At 43.3% G+C, this 26,968-nt stretch overlaps 1 protein-coding gene across 7 annotated transcripts; it reads left to right on the forward strand.

Moving 5' to 3' along the window:
- Window positions 1–2,768: 2,768 nt before the first annotated feature.
- LOC139557129 (MYND-type zinc finger-containing chromatin reader ZMYND8-like) lies at window positions 2,769–26,300 on the forward strand. 7 transcript variants are annotated; one of them, XM_071371518.1, is made up of 21 exons: window positions 2,769–2,948; window positions 5,598–5,823; window positions 11,643–11,713; window positions 12,936–13,096; window positions 15,475–15,696; window positions 16,457–16,570; window positions 16,929–17,021; window positions 17,152–17,239; window positions 17,353–17,408; window positions 17,523–17,600; window positions 17,862–17,977; window positions 18,107–18,585; window positions 18,734–18,862; window positions 18,973–19,134; window positions 21,681–22,202; window positions 22,360–22,854; window positions 22,968–23,122; window positions 23,284–23,364; window positions 23,470–23,548; window positions 24,303–24,542; window positions 24,718–26,300. In XM_071371518.1, the coding sequence occupies exons 2-21, from the start codon at window positions 5,810–5,812 to the stop codon at window positions 24,897–24,899; spliced, it is 3,537 nt and encodes a 1,178-aa protein (XP_071227619.1). In that variant the 5' UTR covers window positions 2,769–2,948; window positions 5,598–5,809; the 3' UTR covers window positions 24,900–26,300. The 7 variants fall into 7 exon arrangements, with proteins under 7 accessions (XP_071227619.1, XP_071227623.1, XP_071227625.1 ...); XM_071371522.1 differs by having other exon boundaries at window positions 2,784–2,948; window positions 15,553–15,696; XM_071371519.1 differs by lacking the exon at window positions 2,769–2,948 and adding an exon at window positions 5,345–5,475.
- Window positions 26,301–26,968: the final 668 nt, after the last annotated feature.

A 26,968-nucleotide genomic window follows, 5' to 3' on the forward strand; every position in this document is an offset into this window, starting at 1 on the left:
GTTGAATAAATTAGTCTGTTAATTCGAACTAAGCAAGTTGCTAAATTGTTCAGTTTACATCTTGCCAACATCTTGTCTAGGCTACTGTAGACTATCTGAAATGAGATATAGGCCTATTAGGCTATCATTTATCTAAGCAAACAATGATTATATACAATTTTATTAGAATCATAAACACAGATTTGAATCATAAATCATAGCCCTTAGCCGTGTTATATTGGCCATATATCACAAACCTTGAAGTGCCTTATTGCTATTATAAACTGGTTACCAACTTAATTTGAGTTTTGATATACCCGTGGTATACAGCTGTCAGCCAATCAGCATTCAGGGCTCGAACCACCCAGTTTATAATTACAATAATAAACCTGGTTCGAGCCTTGGATGCTGATTGGCTGAAAGCCACGATATATCAGACCATATACCACAGGTATGACAAAACATTACTTTTTACTGTTCTAATTACATTGGCAACAAGTTTATAATAGCAACAAGGCACCCCAGGGGTTTGTGGTATATGGCCAATATACCACGACTAACGGCTGTATCTAGGCACTCAGTGTTGTGTCATGCATAAGAACATACCACCTTATGCCTTATCACTCAATCATAGCAGTCAAGCGAGATAAACCGACATCCATTGATGGAAAATAATCTGCCGAGTTTAAAAGCCTCTTAAGGATCAGACTCTTTTTTTCAATTTTCGCATAAAATGGCATACCCAAATCTAACTGCCTGTAGCTCAGGACCTGAAGCAAGGATATGCATATTCTTGATACCATTTGAAAGGAGACACTTTGAAGTTTGTGGAAATGTGAAATTAATGTAGGAGAATATAACACATTCGATCTGGAAAAAAAACAAGAGAGTAAAAGATAATACAAACAAAAAAACATGCATTTTCAATTTTTTTTGTTCCATCATCTTTGAAATGCAAGGGAAAGGACATAATATAATATTGCAGTTTAGGCACCATTTTGATTTTGGCCACTAGAGGGTAGCAGTGTGTTTCAGATTGATCCAGTGAAGTGTTGCAATAGTGCACAATATTTTGTATCTTGTATCAAGTTTGCCCAAACTTGCCGAATTGGTCAATTGATAAATTTTTAAGTACATAACTATAGAGAACATACAAAACTGATATGGTAATATAAAATGTAAGCTTACACACTCCCAGGAATGTCACAGATGATGGATCATTAGCTTATACACTAACTTTCACACATCTAGATGGCCGGGTGGGCTGGGTGTGGAGCCAGAGACAACAGGGGTTCAAACTGTAGAACCCAGTTCCTACATTTTAATTTAAAAATGGATTTTATCAAACAAAACTATGCTACATTTTATCTCTGGGAACGTCAGGATGACAAATCAGAGCAAGATTACTGAATGTAAGTACATTATTTACCTTCGGAGGTGAATGTTTCAAACCAGTTGCCGTGATAAAAGTTTTTTGTTGTTGTGCACTCTCCTCAAACAACAGCATGGCATTTTTTCACTGTAATAGCCACTGTAAATTGGACAGTGCAGTTAGATTAACAATAATTTAAGATTTCTGCCCATATAAGACATGTCTATGTCCTGGAAAGTTGCTGTTACTTACAACATCATTCTAGTCACATTAGCACCCGTTAGCGCATCAGCCGTCCCAGTATAGGGACAGCGATCCAGTAGAGGTTTTAATATGGGATAATTATATTTTCTCTTGTCACATATTCAAATTCCTTTATTACATCATGTCATAGCTTGCAATAAGTATTATTTTGAGGAAACCCACATTTTGCTTCTAACGTCGTTACTATGATACTCCTTCTTTAATTGGCTCGATAACGTTATGGAAAAAGGGTTTATTGTATAGATATGGCAACTCCTCTCTTGCTGTGAAAAATAATAATAATTGGACTAGTTTCAGGCATTTTGTGCAGGTTTTGAGTGGTCATTGGGCAATACATTGTGTGCAGAACCTGGCAACCCTGAACCGTCGTCTCGCGCCGAATAGCGCATGATCAAGCCTTCAAATCAACCGCACTACTTTGATATAACGATATAATATTCTGTTGCTAGGATAGGGGTGTGTTAAACTCATTCCGCGGAGGGCGGAGTGCGGAGTGTCTGCGGGTTTTTTGTTTTTCTTTTCAATTAAGACCTAGACAACCAGGTGAGGGGAGTAATTTACTAATTTGTGAACTTAATTCATCAATCAAATACAAGGGTCAGGTGAAAACACGCAGCCAGACACTCTGTGGAATGAGTTTGACACTTGTGCTAGGACGAGAACGGTATTCAAATGCTTCTTCCCGGCTGTTCTTACGGTCCGTGTTATCCCGGGATCCTTGGGACGTCCCTACTCCATTGAATTTGAAATGTAAAATTAAGTTTAGGGTAGGGACGTCCAAAGGATTCGGATAGCACTGACCCAGTTCCTACACACGAACCGCCCATAGACGTAGCTAGAAAATCCCGCCTCGTTGAACTCATGATTGACACTAGGCTGAACAAATGACGTGCAAGGGAATTGATGGAGGCGGTGTCGGGAAGCTTCCTACCCCAAGTCATGGGGAGGAAGATCTATATTGCATTCATAGATATCCTATTACATTAAGTTTTTAATTATGTGATTATTATGTGTAAGTAATCTAATTATTAATAGTAAGTAATCTAATTCCTAATTCTATGATTGCATAGTCCTCGTACCTTATCAAAACCCCATTGCATGAGAAGGTCAGAGGGGAGGAGCCTTTGGCTTTTCATCCAATGGCTTTTGAGAAGGAGACGATGAGAGAAGACGCGAGAAGTATGCATTTGAGATTTTTCAATGTTGAAGCAACGAAGGGGATACCAAAGACTGTACAGAATGTTTAGAGACTATGTGGGGAAAACGTTACCTCCAAGACATTTTTCATTCTGTCCAGTCATAAATATTGTTCTATAGCTGTCTTCATTTCCGGGTACGTATTGATTGTTTTACATGAAAGACCATGTATTCCTTTAGTTTTAGTAACATAAAGCGTTTAAAATCGGCATATTTTACAATGTGAACCGGGAAACTGTTGTTATTAGCTAGTTAGGTACAGTAACGCGTTAGGCTAACTAGCTAACTTGCTATCCAGCAGAGCCCACTGAACGCAAAGAAAGTTGTGGTAAATCCAGTTTGATATAGTTAGCTAGCTACACTTTGCAAGTGTAAAGTATATTTAAGTACTGTAGATAGACAAAATGAAACAACCTAGCTAGCAACAATATAGTCTCACCCTACTGTTAATGCCTTTCACCCTGGCCTGTCACTTATTCAGCCATGCCTGACCTCCTGACCCCAGCCCTCACATTCAAGAATAACAACGTTGTGCAACATATTTATTTTAGTATAGGTTGTCAAACCATATCGATATGAGTTGTTATGGCATGATTTGGCTTCGCCTTATCAGTTGTACAAATGCCAGAAATCAGATATCTCAATGTCTGCATGTCATCATGTCCCTGTAGTGGTAGTACAGTGATGGATGACTTTTTCTGTACACTTCACTTTTTAAACCTAGCTAACTCCTAACTGTTCCAGGAACATTACACAATGGTCAAGGGACCAGGAGTATGAGCTGATTTATAACCAATCAAAGTAGGCCTAACCCTTTCAACAACATTTGCCATACAAATTTGTCAAACAAGTGTTCACTGTAACCTGGCCTAGATCCCCAAAAAGAGCACGTAGCAAAAGGCTCAGAGCTATAACCATCTGGCCAAACAGTTGTCCTTTTAGGCAACATAGAGCATAAATTGTTCAGAGGAGCATACATCTTTATTTATCTAGGCTAGACAGCTGTCAAATTAGGCAAGGCGACTAAAGTAACATTTAGCACTTAACCAGTGACACGTATTCATACAGAGACATCAGGGAAGAGTCAGCGGTGGCAATGGTGAAACAGTGAGGGTTTTGGGGCGGCAGGTAGCCTAGTGGTTAGAGCATTGGACTAGTAACCGGAAGGTTGAACCCCCGAGCTGACAAGGTAAAAAATCTGTTGTTCTGCCCCTGAACAAGGCAGTTAACCCACTGTTCCTAGGCCGTCATTGTAAATAAGAATGTGTTCTTAACTGACTTGCCTAGTTAAAGAGAGGTTAAATAAAAAAGGGATAGGGGCGCCTGAACCTGTATTTAATAGCCTGACTGTCGCTTTTCCCCATGTATTCACTAGAGGACAGCATTGCACATGTGTTTGTTATAAAACCAATGACCTCTGTGTTCTTCAGGCCCCACTTCTCCACCAAGCACACATCCTGTGCTCACAACAACATTTCCTTTGTATAGATATAATCACTTTTCTATTCACAAGCCGTCCCTGTGGCAAGGAATGGGGGCAAATGGCGAAGGCACAGTGAATGGTAATCAAAGTTACAAGCACAGAGTGTTACCATTGCTGTAACCTCTGTGTTGTGAGTGTGGCCTGGTTGGCTATTTAAAACCTACTCTAATTGACAAACTCCTGTCTGAGATCACGAACAATAACAGACGGGCTGTTACCTAGGTATAGTGAATTATTGATGATTTCACAAAGCACATGATGCAAGCGGGAGGTTTCTTGGAACACACCTACATGCACACACTGTAACCTTCTTGGGTCTGGCATTACAAAATGCCATCCCTTTCCCCAACTTTTCTAATGTATTACGCACCATTTCCAACCTCAATTGTAGGACCAGAAATTAACTAGCCTAGGCCTGCCTATATGTTATGGATTAGGCCTTATAGAATACTCCAAAACAATAACCATCCACAAAATAGAATATTACACAGCTGGGATATCCCTACAACAAACATACACACAGCCCCAAAATAAGCGATTTTATATATTTATTTTCTAAACTGAATTTTAGCAAAAACAATATGGGACTTTCATTTTGAGGAGGCCCACTTGCATGTTTCACTTTGTCTATTTGGCCTGTACTTTAAAATAATGCTTTTTGGCCTGATGATTTATTAATTATGAAATTATTATTTTTCCACCAACATTTTTTAAACGCTATTAGCAGATCATTGTCTCCCATCATATGAAATAGTGTACATAACAGCTATACTTTTATTTTGGAACAAGCCCATATATAGCCTTTTGTATTATATTTATTACAGAATATTTTTAACATGTTTCCTTTTATGTTAATCCTAATTTTTATATAATATGGATTTACCATTTAGTTATTTTTAATTCCACTAATGTTATAGGGACAGATTCCCTGGTCTACATTCTATATGGTGTGCAATTTCTTCTAACCTTGGTTGTAGTTGTTTTGGTGAAGAACCGTGTGCCCTCTCTCGCTTGCCTGAAGACAGTTGAGGAGGAGGGAGGGGTTTAGACAAAGGCCTTCTCTACAAAAATGGAGGCTACAGCAGAGCAGCCCTGTTGTCCTTTTTTCATTTTCTACATGCTGACATTTCTAATATATTATCCATGAAAATAACACAACGTGCATCAGATGCAACCTTAGGTAATGGTATTACATTGTTATGTGTGTTCTTTAGGTCACAGAAATGCAGTTAAATGTGTTATTTTGTAATTAGGGCCTAGCTTTCTCTCTTTTTTTTCTCTCCCTGTCTCTCCCGCACTCAGAGCTGCTCCTGCCTGCGCTGAACAAAGATAATTACTCAGGAAATGCTTCGGCCAATCGGATGCGGCCTTACATCCCGCTTGTAAGAAAGGGGCCAGTCAGGGCCTGGCTACCATCAGACGGGCCTGATCGCCTTGCCTGAAGAGAGGAGCCTTCCCGGGCTGAGTGTCCTCCATGTTTTATAAGTGTTGACATAACAGTGTGTCAGGCAGCCATGCATCCACAGAGGTAAGCCCTGTCTTTATTTTGACTAATTACAACATTCCTTTCTCCTTCTCTGTTGTGTGACTGTTGTGCAAATCTAAATGTGAATACCTGAAAATCACAGATTGCTTTCCCAAAGGAGTAGGGGAGCTTTGTGGGCGGGTTAGGCCTCACAAGGCCCCTGCTCCATAGAGAGCTGAAATGGGGGGGGGGGGTGGATAAGGACTCACCCCTGCTCTCTCTCTGTGTAGCAGGGTCACGTGTGCCCAAGACATCCAGACTGCCATGCAGTGGGCCATGGCAAATCCTTGTTTTCCATGGCTTTTTTTTATTTTTACAATGCTAAAGAGAGTGAGATCCAAGTGTGCACTCTCTTTTCTCCTCTCTGCTGCGCCAGCCTAGTTGTGTGTCATGGCAGAGTCAGAGATGATGGGGGATGGGTGGCAGAAAAAGGGTTAGTGTGGTGGAGGGATGGGGGGGGGGTGTTATGTATCTTTTGTAAGCAGATTGCCTGTTTTTGTGATCTAGTGTGTCATGCCAGGCCAGAGAGAATGGACGTGAGGGCAACAGATGTGCCTGTTAGAGGGACCATGGGGGGTCTTTAGGAAGGGGCTGATGGCTAACTGAACACTGGTTGCTTACAGTGAGAGGTGTGGGGGGGGGTGAATGTAATGATTTTCTCTGCAGATATGATCATAATTCTTCATCATTTGATGCAAGTACAAACAAGGCAGTGAATGCCTGTCGCATGAGGCTAAATGCCTCTCCAGTCTCACCCGCATCAGAACTCACACAGGGTCCTCAGAGTTCATTCATTGTCCCAACCAAAAATGGTGTCTGAGGGGAGTTCTTGAATTTCAGCCTGTCAATTGAACATTTATTTTATTCTTCCTCTACACATTAATAGAGTCTACACATTAATAGCCCTGTGTAGGCTAGTTGTTTTGAAGCTAGTTGGCATACGGAGAGGCCCAAGGCCTCAAGTTTACAGGCCTGTGCTACGTTGACTCTGTAGCACTCATCCATGTAAAGCTGCTTCCTCTGCTCTGTGCCCCTCAAACAGTGGCCATTTTGTGTGAAGCTCTGCTCTTGTCATCACAGATATAAACTACCAGAGAAGCTCTTCATTTTTTGTTGTTGTGATTGTTGATTGCGTGTATTTCGTATGCGTGAGGTTGTGTTTGTCTTCAGCTCGACTCATATTTGTCCGTATTTGCGTGCTTGTTTTCTCTTCCCCTCCTTGGCACCGCTCGGGCCTCACTCACCTATTTATAGCTGTAGAGACAAAAACACCATTGATCTGCTGCTTCATTTAAATGCCTGGTTTGACGTTTCTGTAATACTTGGTTCAAGAGAATCCTATCTCCCTTTGTAAGTAGGTAAGTGAAACTGCATAGCTGGCTCTCAATTCACAAGAATCTTTTTTGGTAGTACTTTATTTTATAGTACTGTTTCCACTGGTGTTTGAATTGGAAATTACTTTATGGTTCTTAGTTCAAATAATTCATCACAATGAATAACTAGCCCCCTACTTGTTTTCAAATAGTGCCTAGGAGTGATTCATTTGAATGAATCAGAAAGTAATTCATAGGTTCTAAATGTGTAATAAGTTACCATGGCACAGCAGATCTTAAAATGCACATTTCACTTTGAAAAAATGATGAGCAAAAGCCTAACCTTCAGTGTCAAACCTAGATTATAGTTTCTAAGCTTTTTGCTTTGTAATCTGTACGGGGGGGGGGTTCTACGTTCCTTACTCTCAACCATCTTGGTATAGCTCTACACAAGCATGCTTCATTATGCGAATGGCACATCAACCGCCATTACGTTAGCGTTCTCCTTTTTTAATGTGATTTATGTTAAATACACTTTCATGGACAAAACCGAAAACAAACGTGATCCAACACACCGGAATAAAATTAATTTTGAACAGTCATTGACATTTAGGTGAGCTTGGAGACGTGTATAAATTCATGCCGTGCTCTGTTAGTGTTATGTTAGTGGGTATGTTAGTAATCTGGTGACAGGTTATCTTTAGACGATCGTCTGGGGTCGCTGGGGGTTTGCTGAGGCAACATTGCTCGTAAATTGTGATTTACTGCCTCTCAACCACAAAGAACAACTCATCCCTCTTCTAAAGCCTCTACCCGGTTCACTCAGTCACGCTCAAAACAGACAACCTTCTAAGCCGAGGGGAAATTACACTGTTTTAATGCAAGGGGAATCTCTGCATTGCAGCAGAAAATGTTTTTAAGGAAGAGGGAAGCCTGCACACAGGGAGCCATATGGCATAGCACAGCCGACCAATCCTGTCCCGCCCTCCAGATCCTGCAGCCAATTACAGCAGCAGCTGAGGTTAAAGCTTGAAAATCGCTGTGAGTGCGGCAGCACAGGGAGAGCAGGGGCCTTCTGGAAAATTCCACAGCCATCTTTGTTTCGTCCCTTCCAGCCCAATGTAAAAACCAGGCTGAAGGATTTTCTTGCATATTCTGTGCTATATCACAAGGTATGCTACCACACTTCAATTATCTCTGTTGAAGAACATGTTATTCGGTTAAGAAATTCAGACAAAATTGAATCATGTGTATAATGAATCTTATAGTATGAAAAAGAAGGCAAAAGCCTGGCACCTATTTCTGTACCTAAAACGAGTTGTTTCATATTGTCTTGAGGGAACAGTACATTTAACCTTGATGGTATTGTTTGTATCTTGTTATGTCTCTCAGAGTCAGTCTTCTCTCTGGAGGACAGGGGCTGCAGGTTGAAGAGGGTGCCAGGTTGTTTCTCTATCAACAATACTGGTTCTCAGTGGATTCAAGGACACATTACCAACTCAAAGCATACAACAAAACCACCCTGCTTTTATGGCACCACTTACAGAGCAGGATAGCAGGTTTTTAATCAGGAACCCAGACCCTCGCTCACATGAGACACCACTGTGTTGCATGAGACCAAAACAGTGTATTCTCCTCAGGGATACAGCATAGGTTTGTCAGATCTGTCTTTAGTCTCATAGTGTCTTCCCCCTTCTTATTATTAAGCCTAATTATTCTTCGACAGCAGTGCGTTCAATGAAGTCGAGACTGAAGACGGGGGGGGGGGGTAAAATGGATAAGAGTGATCTCCAATTAGCTGGATTTATCTTCTATCCCTCTCGCTCTCCATCTGTCTCTCATCTATGTCTCCCTCTCTCTGTACTCTGAAGCAAACGTGGTTTGGCTTAACTGTGTTTTGATGTTTGGATGTTGAACTGTAATCTCCACGGATCTCCTGGTCCTCCTGTGTTTGTGTGTGTGTGTGTGGTGGTGGGGGGGGGGGGGTGCCAGTGCCTGTGACTGGAGCCTCGGTCTGTGTGGGGGATGTGTGAGAGGGGGGAGGGGAGCCGGCTGTGGCCTCCATTTTCTGTGACGAGAGAACCCTGCTCTGCCTCTGCTCGACTGTCTCTCTGAGGAGCCAGTGGAATCTCAAGGCACAGAGTCAGTGTGTGTGTGTTTTTTTCTTTCTTTTATCAGGCATTCCTCCTTGCGGAGGGTGGGTGTTTATCAATGTTATCCTGAATTTTGCTCATCTGGAATATTCCCAGATCCTGAAGATTTTTCTGCTATCTGTTCTGGCATGTTTCTGGAATACTGCTCCTGGTCTGAAATGCCCTCTGGAAGAACATAGGATGACCAGTTGAGAGAGAGAAACTATCTGCCTAGTCAGAAGCTACATGATCAGGTGGTTATTATGTCACGCTGGCTGCTCAGTGAGCCTATTTTTGAGTGAATAAAAGAGTGTAAACCTTGGCTCACTGCTGGGCTGCATGCTAACAGTACTCTGTCATCTCACAGTGCTCTCGCTGCTAGCACACGTAGCACAGAGAGTTGGCTAACATTAGCTCTCTTTCATGTGGGCCTCGTTTTGTTTGTTCGCTCTCTGTGTCCAGAACAGCAAGGCCCTGTAGGGGGATATCTGTCAGCGGCGTGTCTAAACAAGAAAAGGCTCATATGCTGGATTATTTGTATTTTTCTTCCTTTTTGTGTCTTCTTAATCTTCTTTCATTATCCAAATGACATTAGGGATTATTTGATGCGACAGTCGTTTTGATAGTGGCGATTTAACCTGGTGATCATTGATTGAGACTTTCCCCCGTTGGGTTTATGAATGATCAATGTCACGGACTTGGTTTGACGAGCAGGACATCAAGGTTTACAGTGTGTGTTAATGGGGGTGGCTCTATTGGTTTAGTATATTTAGTTAATGGCCTCTTTTACAGTGGTAGTCATGCTTGGGCTCATCAATGGCTGCCCTCAGCTCTGGAGCATTGTGCTGTCTCCTTTTTCTACTCAGTCCTTTTTTCCCTTTTAGATCAATGACTGTGATGGATGTGGATTCTTAAGAATAGATCAACTCTAATCTCATTCAAAACTTTCCCATGTGACCACTTCTTGAACCTTGTCCAAAGGTTGTTTTTCTATCTAGCTAGTGCTGGATATTTGCCTGTTAGGCTACCTGTACCTAGACGTTCTTTGCCCACTGCCACATCCACCTCTACCAGGAGCCACCAGGGCTAAGAGCCTGAACTGGTTCAGCGTGTGTCCTGTGGTGGGTCCATTCCCGAGGAGGATTTTCTTTAAGAGGACGATGAATGGGACTACATCCTTGGAACGAGGCCCTCAGTGGCACTGACAAAGGAGGGGCTGAACTCTCAAAGAACCCCATTCATCACCAAGGACCCCCCCCCTTTCTTCTCCTCCTCTTTCTTCCTGAGAGGAAATGAGATGAGAGCGGAACCAGAGACAGAAAAAGCTACAGGCTTTGATTTGGGCATTTCTTTGAATGAAAGAAGCTCTATTTTAAAAAAAATAATATTTTTTTATAAATTGATATGATTTGCTGTGGAAATCTGATTTATTGTTTGGGCTGTTCAGAACATGATGTTTAGGCTAGTTAACAGACCTATGTAACAGGTAAAAACCCTGTAGTTAGCCAATAAGACCAAGGTTGACTCAGTAAAGCTTACTAAAGTGATCTGGTGCAGTGGGTTTCTAGGAATAGGCTAAACAGCCTTTAGGGACACCTGTTGTTAGAGCTGGGGTTTGAGTGGCTACCAAGAAGCACCTTCGCTTGACACTCTCTCATCCATGACTGTCTGAGGCAATTTTCTGTGATTCACCGTCCATTTTGAAGGTGCAAATCCTTGCGTGACATAGCCTATGCAATTGTTTGTGTTTTCGGAATCATTGTTTTCAAGGCATTCCGCTTTTGAACAAACTTGCGTTGGACAGAAAGAGCGTCTTGAATGTAGGTAGGTGGGCAAAGTGAGACGCAAACAAACTCGTCAATGCATGGCCCTCATCAGGACTGAAGCCCTTGTCTCTCCGTTGTCTCCTGGAGGACAGGAGCACACAGCCTACTCTCTGTTGGGTGGCCTTGTTTGTTGTGCTGAGGCACGAGTTGTGGCCCAGCTGAATCAAGAGGACTTGTTGCCATGGAGATCCTCTCCAGTGGCACCCCATGGAACACAAACACCCAAGTTTATCTGACTGTGATGACCAATGATTATAGACACGCGTAGGAAGACATGGTGATCATGAAGGCCATGGTTCTGAGGTCCAAGTACATTTTGTGACACGTCGGGTTGCACCTTAGATTTGGTAGCCTAACATTGTTAACCTATTGATGTTTCTCATTAAAGCAGGCATGAGGAAACAGCAATGGAAACTCTGGTGACTTTGTCCTCTGGGGTCCTGCCTTAGGTGGTGTTCCACTTGTTTACTGTGTGGCAGGATTTCGTTCGTGAACACCGTTTGTGACTGACTCTCCCTTTCTTTTTGTCTCCGTGCCCTCGCTCTGCGCAGTCTGGCTGAGGAGGAGGTAAAGACCGAGTCCGAGGGGGTAGAGGGGATGGATGTGTCCGTGCGATCCAAAGGTAAGAACAAGGCCTTGCGTACTAAGACAAATGTTACTGTGTTTTGAGACGACCGCTTATTCTAGTATTCTTCTTTTAGTCTTGATCTTACATTCAAACATGTTTGTTGTGAATCTCATTGAGCTACACTGAGCAACCATTCTGCCAATGAGTTAATATCAGATCACTGTAATGGAGCAACACTGCCTCAGGGATTGGTGAAGGAGTCATCCTTCACATGGGATCACTTGTCACAGGGCCCGAACACACTTCTCTTGGAATGTGGTTGCCATGTTGGCGTAGCAACGATGTTCAGATGTTAACTTATCATATGACATTTGTTGCCAGATTGAGAAACCAAGCGGTAAGGTTTGGTGGCCAAAATCTCTTATCTGGTCGGTATCCCTGGGCAAGCACTACTGTATTTAGTCTCACAGTGATGGGGTTCTGCTAACAACAGAAAGGTCTGGGCTTTACACTGACTTTGACCTTCACAATGACTCTTATCCCCGTCTGAGGAAAGATTAGTTGAGTAGTACTGAAGAAGATAGAGCCGGTCATTGTTGTGTAGACTGGCCTGAGACTGGGAGTGTCTCTGCCTCTCTAGTCTTTCATGCCAGGTGTCTAGTCTCTCCTTCTTCTAAGCCTCATATTCATGAGTTGCCCCTCTGCCATTGCTATCAACGTTCTACAGATGCTGCAGCCATATTAATGCGCAAAAGTTTGACGGGGGCTAATGACTGTTTTGTCTAAATTACACTTATAGGGTCTTAAGAATACGATGACATTGCTAAAGTAGGCACATATTTAGTAGGAATCAACTTTGCCATCATCAAGTTGTCAATTTACTTTAGACAGATGGCAATGTTGTCATTAGCAAGCAAAGTTTGTCAAATGAACGAGCAATGCTAACGTTAGCTAGCTAAAATCTGTGTCTCCCTTCAATCTTAGCTAGCTAGCTAACATTATACTGCATCTAAAGTCAATCTGGCTACCTCAAAATAATGACAAAAGGTTTTCCAACTAATTATTTGCCGCCTTTAGACACAGTAATGCACTTTAGACCAAATCTTCATCGGTGCCCAATGAGGACGCATTGAATAGAATGCTCAGTTAGGCAGCAGTCCTAAAACGAACAATCAAAACCATATCGTGACGCAACGTGGAACCCATTAATAAGCTGCTACTCTTGTTCCGTGTTGTATATATGGTGACCTGGTCTCCCCTCTACTTTGGCCACTAGTGTCTGACCCTGGGTCAGCAGAGCGGGCGCTGGTGGCTCAGAAGAGGAAGGTGTCCAGCCCCACCCACTCCTCCAATGGCCACTCCCCCTCAGACACCTCCCCCAGCCCCCTGAAGAAGAAGAAGAAACCTGGAGCCGTCCATAGCAACAACAAAGACCAGGTGTGTGTGTGTGTGTTTGTGTTTGAATGCAGGTGTGTGTGTGCAGATGTGTGTGTGTGCGCAGCGGTGTGTGTGTGTAGGGATGTGTGTGTGTGTGTGCGCCTGTTACGGCTGGGCGATATATTTTTAATGAGCGTTTTATGTCCGCTTGTTCTCATGTTGTCTTTTTGGTCTCGTCTCATTCACTCCTTCTGTACTGTACACCTTCCCATTTACACCAGAAATCTGTATATAATAACGAGATGCTCATGTCTCTGCCCTAACAATGGGAGTCGTTGTCCCAAAGGTGGGAAGGCAGGCGACAAGTTAGGTTCAAAATAAGCGCATAGAAACGCATTGGGCTTATTTTGGACAGATTTAGGCAAGAGTGATACCTCTCACTTCGCCTCTTTCTCCCAAGCCCCTCCCCTACCATTCACAACAACAAAAATGAGAGATCACTTCTTCCACTCTGACAAACGGTTTCAAAGCGCTATTTGCATTTTTATTTTACCTTTATTTAACTAGGCAAGTCAGTTAACAACAAATGCTTAATTACAATGACGGCCTACGCCGGCCAAACCCTAACCCGGACGACGCTGGGCCAATTGTGCCCTGCCCTATGGGACTCCCAATCACAGCCGGTTGTGAAACAGCCTGGAATCGAACCAGGGTCTGTAGTGACGCCTCTAGCACTGAGATGCAGTGCCTTAGACCGCTGCGCCACTCGGGAGCCCTTTGGTCCAACAGAATGGGTTATATGGACACGGAAACACATTAAGACATTATTTTACTCTAATGTAGGAGAAGTTAACCTTTCGAACCCTACGCTGTTTGTTTCAACTCCTCAAATTTCAAGCAGTCAGACACTACTAAAACAGATGTACCAATGAACATTCATTCTGGAAAATGAATGCTCAGTTTGTCGCGCGCGCATTACCCGTACCACATATCGCCAGCAACATTTTAGTCAAATAAAGATTCTTATACTAGCCGTTTAGTCTTGTGTTTTTATAAATGTGCAATAAGCATATAAGGAATTGGCAACTTGTTCTCATTCTGAGAAATAAGGTAGGGCCACTCATGCTGTTCAAACAGTTGGAGACGGACAGCAGCTTGGGTTCATAACAATTCAACTGTTTTGCCTTTTTAGCTGAATTCAGAGCTTGTGGAATTATACCTAGATCCAAGTTGGCTAAACTTGAAATATAAGTATTTGCTGCCTACTCACTAGCACGTGGGCTTGTACTTGAGAGTTTGTTCATGAGGCCGGTGTCAATTTTCTACAATGCCTGCTACATTATTAGTGAATGTGCATTATGCATGCTTCTGATTTTAAATTTGTAACAAAAATGGCATTTTTCTAGACAGACCTGAAAGCCAGATCAGTGATTTATTAACTATTTTAATACAGTTATAACTGGCTCTTATGGTCGTGGAAGGAATATATTCATCCTAGTTATAATTTCACAAGCTCTGAATTCAATAGATTATTGATGGCTGTTTTTAAATGCAGTGTATTTTACCTTTAAATTGTACAACAAAGCTTATTTAGAGAAAACATAAAAAATAAAAAAATCTAGATATATTTTGTGAATCGCCCATAAGTTAGAAAACATTTAGATATGAGTTTTAGGCGTTATCGCACAGCCCTAGCGTCTGTTCACAACGTATTATGCCACCAGGTTTGCATTAGTTCATATCAAAAACATAGATGTTTGTGTATCATGTATTGATGATTAAATGTTAAAATCATTGCTCTGATGATTGGTAATCATAACTGTTTATAGAGTGGAATAACTGAATTACTTTTCTAAACCTAAACAGCCTTTTGGGAAAGAATAGATATTAATGCATATTATTGTATGCTTGCCAAATATTTTATATTTTTGCACAGTTATTCCCATTTGTTGTGAATGCTTTGTTTTACATGCATGACACAATTAAACCCCAAGCCAAAACCTTTGAATTCAGTTCCGCTGACAAATGAAACAGTTGCATGTTCTGAACAGTGACATAGATATCTGCTGACTAGTATTGTCTTGTTCACTGATTGGCTGATGTGGGTTAATGAGGTGTCAATCATGATATCCAACACAAGGCTGATTATTGGTCCACCAGGTAAAGTCAACAATCAAATTGCATTTAGTCTGTGACGACATAAACAGATGACAAAAACACAAACTTCTGCTATAGATAATTACTATCTTATAGACAGACCTACATTGATATTGACGAGACCAACCAAAACAGTCTTGTGTTTTGGTGCCTGCTTGCTTATTACCCTGCCTTACTTGCCACTGTGTATTTCTCTCTGTGTTCTGTTGCACTGCACCTTTTGTGTTTGTTTTCTGCGTGTGTTTTGAAACCCGCCCCCTGTTTCTCTTGCCGCATTTCAGTCAGAGCTAAGACATGGTCCCTTTTACTATGTGAAGCAGCCATCACTCACCACAGACCCTGTTGATGTTGTACCGCAGGACGGCAGGAATGACTTCTACTGTTGGCTGTGCCACCGCGAGGGCCAGGTGCTCTGCTGTGAGCTCTGCCCGAGGGTGTACCATGCCAAGTGCCTCAAACTGCCAGCAGAGCCCGAGGGCGACTGGTTCTGTCCAGAGTGTGAGGTACTCGCTTGTGTGTGTGCCGCGTAGGTGTATATACGTGCGCATGTTGTGGGAGTGTTCCCCGGCACCTTTTCGCTTTAGCACTAGCTTAATATCCGCTTGCTCTTTTGGTGTCAGGTGATGGGGTTGGAGGCAGGCTTGGGTCAATTTCAATTCTTAATTTCAAGTAAATAATGTAAAAATACTTATACCCATACTTCCGGGGTCAGTTCCCTAACCTTTTGAGTGGTTTTGACGATGATATCATACAATTCGTGAAAACGCGGTCATTTTAAGATATGTATAAAATAATATTTGTGTTTGTGGATGAGTTTACTTCTGCCAATTATTGCGCTGAAGACCATTGCGCTACGTTTTTCCCCATTTGAAGACCATTCAAAAAGCCTACAAAAGTTCAAAAACTACAAGGCTTCTTCCTGGAAAATGACGTGTGACTTTCATAGTGTATTATTCTATAAAAAGGATAATAGACATGGCACATTTTAAGTCTCGAATTGAAATGGAATCGAGCCCAAGCCTGTTTGGAGGGCAAACATAAAGTGGGCAGGATCTATATCTTCCCTCTGTAAATGGATTTCGCTGCTATGAGGACTAGTACTTTTGTCTCCTATAGATCATAACACAGATGCATAGTTAATAGCCAGCCTAGCAGACTGTTGTGGGTTAGCCCAGTCCCTGTGCTTGGTATAGTATCCCTTTTGGTTTTACCAGCTACTGTTTGTCATTGGTACTTTGCCCTGACTTTTTAAAATGTTTCCAGAAAATCACAGTAGCAGAGTGCATAGAGACACAGAGCAAAGCCATGACCATGCTAACGATAGATCAGCTCTCATACCTGCTGAAGTTTGCCCTCCAGAAGATGAAACAGCCAGGGGTAAGTTCAAATCACATTTTTAAATCACATTTTGTGTGTCACATTCTTAGTGAACAACCGGCATAGACTAACAGTGAAATGCTTACTTAACGTGTCCTTTTCCAACAATGCAGAGTTAAAGATACATTTTTTGTTGTTGAAATAGTGACTCAAGGAATAAGTACACAGTGAATAACGAATAACAATAGCTAGTAGAAAATAACATGGCTATATACAGGGAGTACCAGTACCGAGTCGTTCATTGACATTGATAGTTCTTTTGACATCCTCCAGGTGCCCACTGTGAGTCAGAGAGGGCTTTTGGTTGAATGGTGTGTTTATGAGAACTGATGCCTGTGACTGTTTCCTCTCTGGGCAGACTGAGCCCTTCTGGAAGCCTGTGTCTCTGGAGCAGCACCCTGACTATGCCGAGTACATATTCCATGCTATGGACCTCGCAACACTGGAGAAGGTACCGTTACATTCCCATTTGTCATTTCGCAGGCGCTTTTATCTAGAGCGACTACATGCCATAAGTGAATTCAACTGAAGTCGAAATGGTGTCATCTAATACTGTACATTTTTCTCTGCTATATTTGTAGAATATGAAAAAGAAAATGTATGGCTGCACGGAAGCCTTCTTGGCTGACATGAAATGGATATTGCACAACTGCATCATCTACAATGGTGGTAGGTCACAAACACCTGCTTAACACCGTTTCCTTTCTGTACTGCTACTTGTTTTGGAGATCAACAACTTGGCTTTTACGAACATGCTTTTCTGTCTTTTGGTTTTGTTGCAGGTAATCACAAACTAACAGCAACAGCAAAAGTCGTTGTGAAGATCTGTGAACATGAAGTGAGTCATTTTTACACGATGACTAAAATGCCAGCCTGGGTTGTGATTTTTGTTTTCTCCCTCCCATGTGTAAAATGGCCATTTCAGTGATGTGGAAACTGCTGTCTGTTTCAGATGAATGAAATCGAGGTCTGTCCAGAGTGCTACCTGTCCTCGTGCCAAAAGAGGGACAACTGGTTTTGCGAGCCATGTGTAAGACAAACGTTTCCTCACCGTCTTTTGCAATGAACATTTTGAATAGATGTAAATGTAACTTTTTGTCCTTCCACATACTATGTGACTTGGGGTCACAATTAGGTTTGTCCCGAAGACAAATGTAGACTAGCCTAAATGTCATATTTGAAATCTCAAAAACACTCTTTAGAGCACAGGAAAGTCTTTGCGAATCTTATTCCACTGTCTGGTTTTATGCTGTCTTATCGGACCTTTCCCCTGGTGTGCCTCCCCTCTTAGGGTCATACCCACCCCCTGGTGTGGGCCAAGCTGAAGGGCTTCCCCTTCTGGCCAGCCAAAGCACTGCGGGAGAAAGACGGACAGGTGGACGCACGCTTCTTCGGACAGCATGACAGGTGAGCCTTGCCGTTGGATGAAAGGAGAGGATGGGAAGGGACTTTTCATCGTTTTTACTTGGACTCCTCTGAAGTAGTTCTATGCTTATCCTACTCCTAACAAGTCTGTCTTTTTTTTTTCTCCTGTAGGGCGTGGGTTCCCATCAACAACTGCTACCTCATGTCCAAGGAGATTCCCTTCTCTGTGAAGAAGACCAAGAGCATCTTCAACAGTGCCATGCAGGAGATGGAGGTCTACGTGGAGAACATCCGCAAGAAGTTTGGGGTGTTTAACTACGCCCCCTTCCGCACCCCCTTCACGCCCAACAACCAGCTCCAGATGCTGCTGGATCCAGCCAACCCCGGGGCAGGGGCCGTGAAGATGGAGAAACCCGACAAGATGCGCTTCAACTTCGACATGACCGCGTCTCCCAAGATGCTCCTGGGCAAGAGCTCTCTGTCGAGCGGGATGGGGCGGAGGATCTCTCTGACGGACATGCCTCGCTCTCCCATGAGCACCAACTCCTCTGTACACACGGGGTCTGACGTGGAGCAGGATGGGATGGAGAGAGGGCCCAGGAACCCCCCATTCCACTACAGTGCTGGGGAGGAGTCTATGGACTACACCGGTAATTAACATGCTCCTGACTCTCTAACACATCATACGACTAACTAACACAGGGGTATTATCTACAGAATAGTCACAGTCAAAACATGGGTTGGGATCAAGACTCAAACCATTTGTGGCGGTTAAAGTGTTATGTGTTCTGGCCACAGCGTCCCCTGGGTCAGTGAAGATGGGCCATGCAGGCAGCTTGACGGGCAGCCCCAAGCCATTCTCCCCTGGTCTGGTGCCCAAGCAGGAGAGGGCCCCGGGCACAGGCAGCATCCTCAATCTCAACCTGGGTGGGTCCCATCTAACCTCTCCTCCTCCTGTAGCACCTTGTCTTGTGCTGTGTGTTTGGTTAGGGGTTATGTTTCGGTTGTGTGTTGAGTTCGAGTGTCATTTGCCACAGATCGTGTGAAGGCTGAGATGGACCTGAAGGAGCTCAGTGAGGCAGTACAGCAGCAGCAGCAGCAACAACAACAACAACAGGGGTCATCACTCCTCACCACCGCCCCCAAGAGACCAATCAGGAGCCTGGACAAGACCATCGAGAGCTGCAAGGCCCAACTCGGTACACTCACAAACCATTCATGAATTGTGTCTCAAGGCCTATAAATGATATGCTCATGACATATGATACATATACAGTGGGGAGAACAAGTATTTGATACACTGCCGATTTTGCAGGTTTTCCTACTTACAAAGCATGTAGAGGTCTGTCATTTTTATCATAGGTACACTTCAACTGTGAGAGACGGAATCTAAAACAAAAATCCAGAAAATCACATTGTATGATTTTTAAATAATTAATTTGCATTTTATTGCATGACATAAGTATTTGATCACCTACCAACCAGTAAGAATTCCGGCTCTCACAGACCTGTTAGTTTTTCTTTAAGAAGCCCTCCTGTTCTCCACTCATTACCTGTATTAACTGCACCTGTTTGAACTCGTTACCTGTATAAAAGACACCTGTCCACACACTCAATCAAACAGATTCCAACCTCTCCACAATGGCCAAGACCAGAGAGCTGTGTAAGGACATCAGGGATAAAATTGTAGACCTGCACAAGGCTGGGATGGGCTACAGGACAATAGGCAAGCAGCTTGGTGAGAAGGAAACAACTGTTGGCGCAATTATTAGAAAATGGAAGAAGTTCAAGATGACGGTCAATCACCCTCGGTCTGGGGCTCCATGCAAGATTTCACCTCGTGGGGCATCAATGATCATGAGGAAGGTGAGGGATCAGCCCAGAACTACACGGCAGGACCTGGTCAATGACCTGAAGAGAGCTGGGACCACAGTCTCAAAGAAAACCATTAGTAACACACTACGCCGTCATGGATTAAAATCCTGCAGCGCACGCAAGGTCCCCCTGCTTAAGCCAGTGCATGTCCAGGCCCGTCTGAAGTTTGCCAATGACCATCTGGATGATCCAGAGGAGGAATGGGAGAAGGTCATGTGGTCTGATGAGACAAAAATAGAGCTTTTTGGTCTAACTCCACTCGCCGTGTTTGGAGGAAGAAGAAGTATGAGTACAACCCCAAGAACACCATCCCAACCGTGAAGCATGGAGGTGGAAACATCATTCTTTGGGGATGCTTTTCTGCAAAGGGGACAGGACGACTGCACCGTATTGAGGGGAGGATGGATGGGGCCATGTATCGCGAGATCTTGGCCAACAACCTCCTTCCCTCAGTAAGAGCATTGAAGATGGGTCGTGGCTGGGTCTTCCAGCATGACAACGACACGAAGCACACAGCCATGGCAACTAAGGAGTGGCTCCGTAAGAAGCATCTCAAGGTCCTGGAGTGGCCTAGCCAGTCTCCAGACCTGAACCCAATAGAAAATCTTTGGAGGGAGCTGAAAGTCCGTATTGCCCAGCGACAGCCCCGAAACCTGAAGGATCTGGAGAAGATCTGTAGGGAGGAGTGGGCCAAAATCCCTGCTGCAGTGTGTGCAAACCTAGTCAAGAACTACAGGAAACGTATGATCTCTGTAATTGCAAACAAAGGTTTCTGTACCAAATATTAAGTTCTGCTTTTCTGATGTATCAAATACTTATGTCATGCAATAAAATGCAAATTAATTACTTAAAAATCATACAATGTGATTTTCTGGATTTTTGTTTTAGATTCCGTCTCTCATAGTTGAAGTGTACCTATGATAAAAATTACAGACCTCTACATGCTTTGTAAGTAGGAAAACCTGCAAAATCGGCAGTGTATCAAATACTTGTTCTCCCCACTGTACAGTACCAGTCAAAAGTTTGGACACACCTACTCTTTCAAGGGTTTTTCTTTATGGTAACTATTTTCTACATTGAAGAATAATAGTGAAGACATCAAAACTATAAAATAACACATATGGAATCATGTAGTAACCAAAAAAGTGTTAATCAAAATATATTTTATATTTCAGATTCTTCAAAGTAGCCACCCTTTGCCTTGATGACAGCTTTGCACACTCTTGGCATTTTCTCAACCAGCTTCAACTGGAATGCCTTTCCAACAGTCTTTAAGGAGGTCCTACATATGCTGAGCAATTGTTGGCTGCTTTTCCTTAACTTTGCGGTCCAACTCATCCCAAACCATCTCAATTGGGTTGAGGTTGGATGATTGTGGAGGCCAGGTCATCTGATGCAGCACTCCATCACTCTCCTTCTTGGTCAAATAGCCCTTACACATCCTGGAGGTGTGTTGGGTCATTGTCCTGAAGGACTGTCGTTTCCCTTTGCTTATTTGATCTGTTCTTGCCATAATATGGACTTGGTCTTTTACCAAATAGGTATACCACCCCTACCTTGTCACAACACAACTGATTGGCTCAAATGCAATAAGAAGGAGAGAAATTCCACAAATTAACTTTTAACAATGCACAACTGTTAATTGAAATGCATTCATGAAGCTAGTTGAGAGAATGCCAAGAGTGTGCAAAGCTGTCATCAAGGCAAAGGGTGGCTACTTTGAAGAATCTAAAATATGAAATATATTTTGATTTAGTCAATACTCATTTGATTCCATATGTGTTATTTCATAGTTTTGATGTCTTCACTATTATTCTACAATGTAAAAATAAAGAAAAACACTATGTATTGTTTCTTTGTCCTTGTGCAGGCATTGATGGGATCTCTGAGGACGTGTATAAGGGCGTGGAACACAGTGACTCAGAGGATTCCGAAAAGTCTGACTCCAGCGACAGCGAGTACCTTAGTGATGAGGAGCACAGACAGAAGAGCGCCACCCATGACGACAAGGACAAAGCAGAGAGGGAGTCAAGGAAGAGGCACAAGGCGAGCGCACAGGGAGAGGACAAGGAGGCAGTCACAGAGACCAGGGATAAAAAAAACTCTGAAGCCCTGCTCAAAGACAGACAGGGCATCAATGGCCCAGAGAGAGACTCCCAGGAGAAGCCTAGGACGCCCCAGACTCAGCCCCCCACAGACATGCCCAAGGCCCCAGAGGGGAGGGCAGGCGCACCCCGGACCCTTGCTGGCCCAGACCAGGACTCCGACTCGGAGAGGGAGCTGGTTATTGACCTGGGGGATGAACAGGGGGGTCGCGACCGTAAGGCCAGGAGGGAGCCAGGGGCTGTAGTCGCTAAGGCCATGAAGGAGCCCCTTGGCACCAAGCTGGAAGGTGAGGGTTCAGTTATTGTCTTGTTTCATTTGATTTGTCCACCCTAGTTGCTTTGTATCAGACATTTGTAAGAGACTGAGGCCTAAAGGCTCAGCAGAAAGGAGGAAAACACGTGATTGTTCTGTTATTTAATCAGTGTCATTTCTTCTCCGACCAGGAAAATTCCCTGCCGCGGTGACACCCTCTCCAGCCTCTGCCACTTTGTCCAACCTCAAAGACCCCAGTCAGCCACTCATCAACCCTCCACTCAACCTGCCCTCCAGCACAGGCTCTGGTCAGCCCAACACGGCCCTCAGCACCACCCCCTCTCCAGCCCCCACCTCTGCCCCCACCCTCTCCTCCGCCGCCTCGGCAGTGAAGAAACAGCGCCCTCTGCTGCCCAAAGAGACGGCTCAGGCAGTGCAGCGTACGGTGGTGTGGAACCCAGCCAACAAGTTCCAGACGTCGTCCCAGAAGTGGCACATGCAGAAGGTGCAGCGGCAGCAGCAGCAGGAGGAGCAGCCGTCTACGCCAACACAAACACAGGTTCCTGTTCCGGTCCAGGTGCCGACGCAGACCCAGGCACAGACACGCAGCCCACAGCAGCTCCAGTCACAGCAGCAGTTGCCGGCATCTTCCAGTATGCGCTACCAGACCAGACAAGCAGCAAAAGGTACATAGAAACTCACAACTCCCCAAATTCTTTACACACATTCATCTCATCTTAGTTAATATGAGCTATTGAATGTTTATTTTCATTCCTTTTCCCTCTTCTGTGTTTTGCAGCCGTGCAACAGAAAGATGGTCCCCAGACCTCCACCTCATCAGTCACCTTGGTCACCTCTGGTGCCTCCTCCTCCTCGTCTTACCTGGCAGGAGACTTTCAGATCCCCACAGCTTCAGCAGATGTGGCAGCTGACATAGCAAAGTACACCAACAAAGTGAGTCAGCAAGATGCTATATGCCTGCTTCACACAGAATGAATGTACTTTACAGAGGGAAGTTTATAGATTCACAGATTATATTTGTGTTTTATTGATCTGGAAAGTTACCTGTCTGACATCAATCTGTTAGTTGTAATAATCTCACCGGAACTTTTCAGATGATGGAAACGATAAAAGGAACGATGACAGAAATCTACAACGACCTTTCCAAAAGCACTTCAGGAAACACAATCGCAGAGGTGAGGGCTACGGTGAACAGACTTTTGGTTGAGTCCATAAAATAGATCAACCTCTCTCTCCCCTGTCTCACTGCTTTGTGACAACTGTTGAATATTTTTGCACAGATCCGGCGGCTGAGGATAGAGATTGAGAAACTTCAGTGGCTACATCAGCAAGAGCTTTCAGAGATGAAGCACAATCTTGGTTTGTTGCACTTGTTCCTTACAAATATGCACCTCTTTTAGGTTGTTATCATTATATATATATATATATATATGTTTGTCTATAGACTGGTTGGTTGTTTAGCAACAAAAGCGTTGTGTGCGCAACTATGGGGCAAAACAGACAAGGCGTCACTACTTGAGGCGTCACTACAGACCTGGGTTCGATCCCAGGCTGTGTCACAGCCGGCCATGACCGGGAGACCCATGAGGCGGCGCACAATTGGCCCAGCGTCGTCCGGGTTAGGGGAGGGTTTGGCCGGATGGGATTTCCTTGCTCTAGCGATTCCTTGTGGCGGGCCGGTACTGTACATTGTTAGAGTTGTTGGTTGGTTAGCTGGCTAGTAAATTTGAGCCATATTCACATTGACATGAAGTCAGTCAAAGCACCTCAAAACAAGACATGGTATCAACAACAAGATAAAACTAGCTGAAAGCCACCTACGATTCCCCACATGACAGGTTCTTGTCATTGTTGCTCGCAATCTGACCGTACAGAATCAAAACGCACGACTTCAGCCAACCAGTCTGTGTCAGCCAATTCATGTATGTATGAGATGGACTTCATATCTGTGTTTTCTGACATCTTAATAATGCAAGTGTATGCATTATAGCTGTATGTATAATATACTCATTCAATTCCTGTGTTGTAATCATAAAACATGCATCGTTACATTCATTCTTTTCAATATACTGTGAATTATATTGTTCTCTAAATGTCTATGTGTGCCGTGTAGAACTGACTATGGCGGAGATGAGACAGAGTCTGGAGCAGGAGAGGGAGCGCCTGGTGGCGGAGGTGAAGAAGCAGATGGAGGTGGAGAAACAGCAGGCGGTGGATGACACCAAGAAAAAGCAGTGGTGTGCCAACTGCAGGAAGGAGGCCATATTCTACTGCTGCTGGAACACCAGCTACTGTGACTACCCCTGCCAGCAAGCCCACTGGCCAGAACACATGAAGTCCTGCACACAGTCAGGTATTACATACACAAGCAACGTAATTTGCACGAATGCATAGAAGGAAGTGCCTGTGCACTAAAACTTCAGGCACCAACATGCCATACACATTACACACTCTCTTTAGCTCTCTCTCAGTAAAATAAAATACAATCTGAACTTATGTTTCATGTTTGCCTCCCTCTGTTCCTACAGCAACAGCTTCTCAGCAGGAACCAGAGGCGGAGTCTACCTCTGACCCTTCAGCCAAACCACCAGGTCACTCCTCCAGTGCCCAGACCCCTTCTGGTACAGGATCTGCTGCCACAGACAAAGGGCCCTCTCCTACCTGCTGTGTGGACAAGAGCAAGGACAGTGCCAGTGTTACTGTGCCCTAACCACTACACTGCACACACACACACATTTTTACTCTACAATCCTGCAGTCTGTAAAATGTATGTATCTGTTGCAAAGAGACAGATCCAATAAACCAAGCCTTTTTGCGACCAACTAATCTGGGAATGTCCAGCGAATCTCCGTATGAAAGACCACAGAGGTATCAAAACCACCAGACACCCTCACCCTCTCCTAGCCAGGCTTAGGGCTTTAAAACGCCAAGGACACTCCTTGCATAAAGTCCTGCTCCTCTGTGATTCAGCTGACTCATCCCCTGTCCCGTGTTTTGTTCAACGTCTGCCTCGTGATCCGATGTTTTAAGCCATCCTTCATCCTCCTCAAAGTCTGTGCTAGACTGGAGGATTCACTTACCTTGTCCTTGTGACTAGTTCATCTGGATATCAAACTTCAGTCTGTATACATTTGAACTCTTTCTTTCCTCTTTTCATCCTATTTTTATATCCCTCTTACCATCTATCCTAACGCTAGTTATCTACAGGAAAGTACATCAAAAGATCAGACATCAATGTTTTGTGTGTTCTTACAACAATCTTAAACTTGAAACCTGTGATGCTGCTCTTTAAAATATACCACAAGTCTTTATAGTTATTTGCCACCAGAAGTGAAACCGAGCACATTACTGTGCCAGCCCTTTTTGGTACACCCAAACAATCTCAAATGTAAATGATTCTACATTGTTAATGTGGTTTAAAAGGTATTGTCAATGCGGTTTAAAAGTTTCATCATTTTGTAAGGAGTTGACAAGGGTGTATTTGAAAATCCATGAACAGTATACACAGACATTTCATTCAAAGGGATAGCATTAAGTTGGTAATCACCCCCCCCGTGTGTACGTTATTGTTTCATACTCATATATCGTAGTTCCTCAGTGTATACATAGATTTTAATAAACTGTGATGTATAAAAACTATAAAAAGGTTAAAACTGTACAAAGTTTTTGTAATAAGACACATGGACAATATTTATAGTGCTATGACAAGCATATGAGATTTTTTTTTATTTTTAAGTACTGTTTGTGAATGAAAATCACTTTCCAAATGTTTTGAAACGGCTCAGCTCTGGAAATCATTTTATTTAAATGCATTGTAAGACTTTATATGAATGTCACCTGGACCCTCTGTTCAGATTCTGTCAGAACTATTTGTCTCATCAACCTTCAATGGTTTGGTTATTCATTAACAATGCAAGCCTACTCCAGAATGACTTTCGACCATGATAGTGTTTTTGGAGGGTAACAGCAAAAGTGACTGACTGTATATTATTATGAGCATGTTTATTTACCCCTTTGTTTGTCATATATTCTCTTGTTTACATATTGTACATATAGTAAATGGATTGTTAATGTCTTTAAGAAAAAAAATTAAACCGGTCTGACCAATGTTTTTTTAAAGTATTTTATTGGCATAAGTGGGCTTTGTTGCCACCTGGTGGACTACTGGGAACTGGTTTGGCTAAGTAAACATGACAAGCTTTGGTTTAATGTAGTAAATGTAATTTGTTGGTGTGCTCAAATTCAAAGTAAGGGATTGTTGCATTTAAGGGCAAATGGAAGGAGGATTAGGACTTCTTGGCAGGCTACTGTTTGAGCAGAGAAGGCAGATTTTGTACTAACTTGCTTTTTTGTAGCTATACTCTTGAGCCTCTTGCAAAAAGTGTTTGTCATAAGTTGCATCTGCTGTCCAGGTAGGGTTTATATAGAAGTATCACTGAAATATGTGAGAATAAAAACATTTAACCTCTCACACCTGCGCCATCAATTGACCTCGCGAGCACTGCATCATATATCCAGCGTACACCAAACTTCTCGCGACAGATTTATTTCAACCGCGAGAGCGAGAACAAAACTCTCACAGTGGAGGAGAAGAGAAAATGGAAGGTTGTGTAGGCTTCGTCTTATGATAGGACACAGCTGGATAACCAGAAAGGTATTGTTTAAAACAATTCTCGTTAGATGAACGTATGCAATGATATCTTACAACAACAGTTTGTTAGATGCAAGGTAGCCAAATTAATTTACACTTAAAAAAAGTCACGCGGTATGTATGGCTGC

The sequence above is a fragment of the Salvelinus alpinus genome, chromosome 28 (genome assembly GCF_045679555.1).
Source record: "Salvelinus alpinus chromosome 28, SLU_Salpinus.1, whole genome shotgun sequence".
Classification (NCBI taxonomy): Eukaryota; Metazoa; Chordata; class Actinopteri; order Salmoniformes; family Salmonidae; genus Salvelinus; species Salvelinus alpinus.

Coding starts and splice junctions, on each gene's coding strand:
- LOC139557129 (XM_071371518.1), top strand. Junction 18,863..18,972: donor CATCCTCAATCTCAACCTGG/GTGGGTCCCATC, acceptor CATTTGCCACAG/ATCGTGTGAAGGCTGAGATG. Junction 23,365..23,469: donor CAGGAAACACAATCGCAGAG/GTGAGGGCTACG, acceptor ATTTTTGCACAG/ATCCGGCGGCTGAGGATAGA.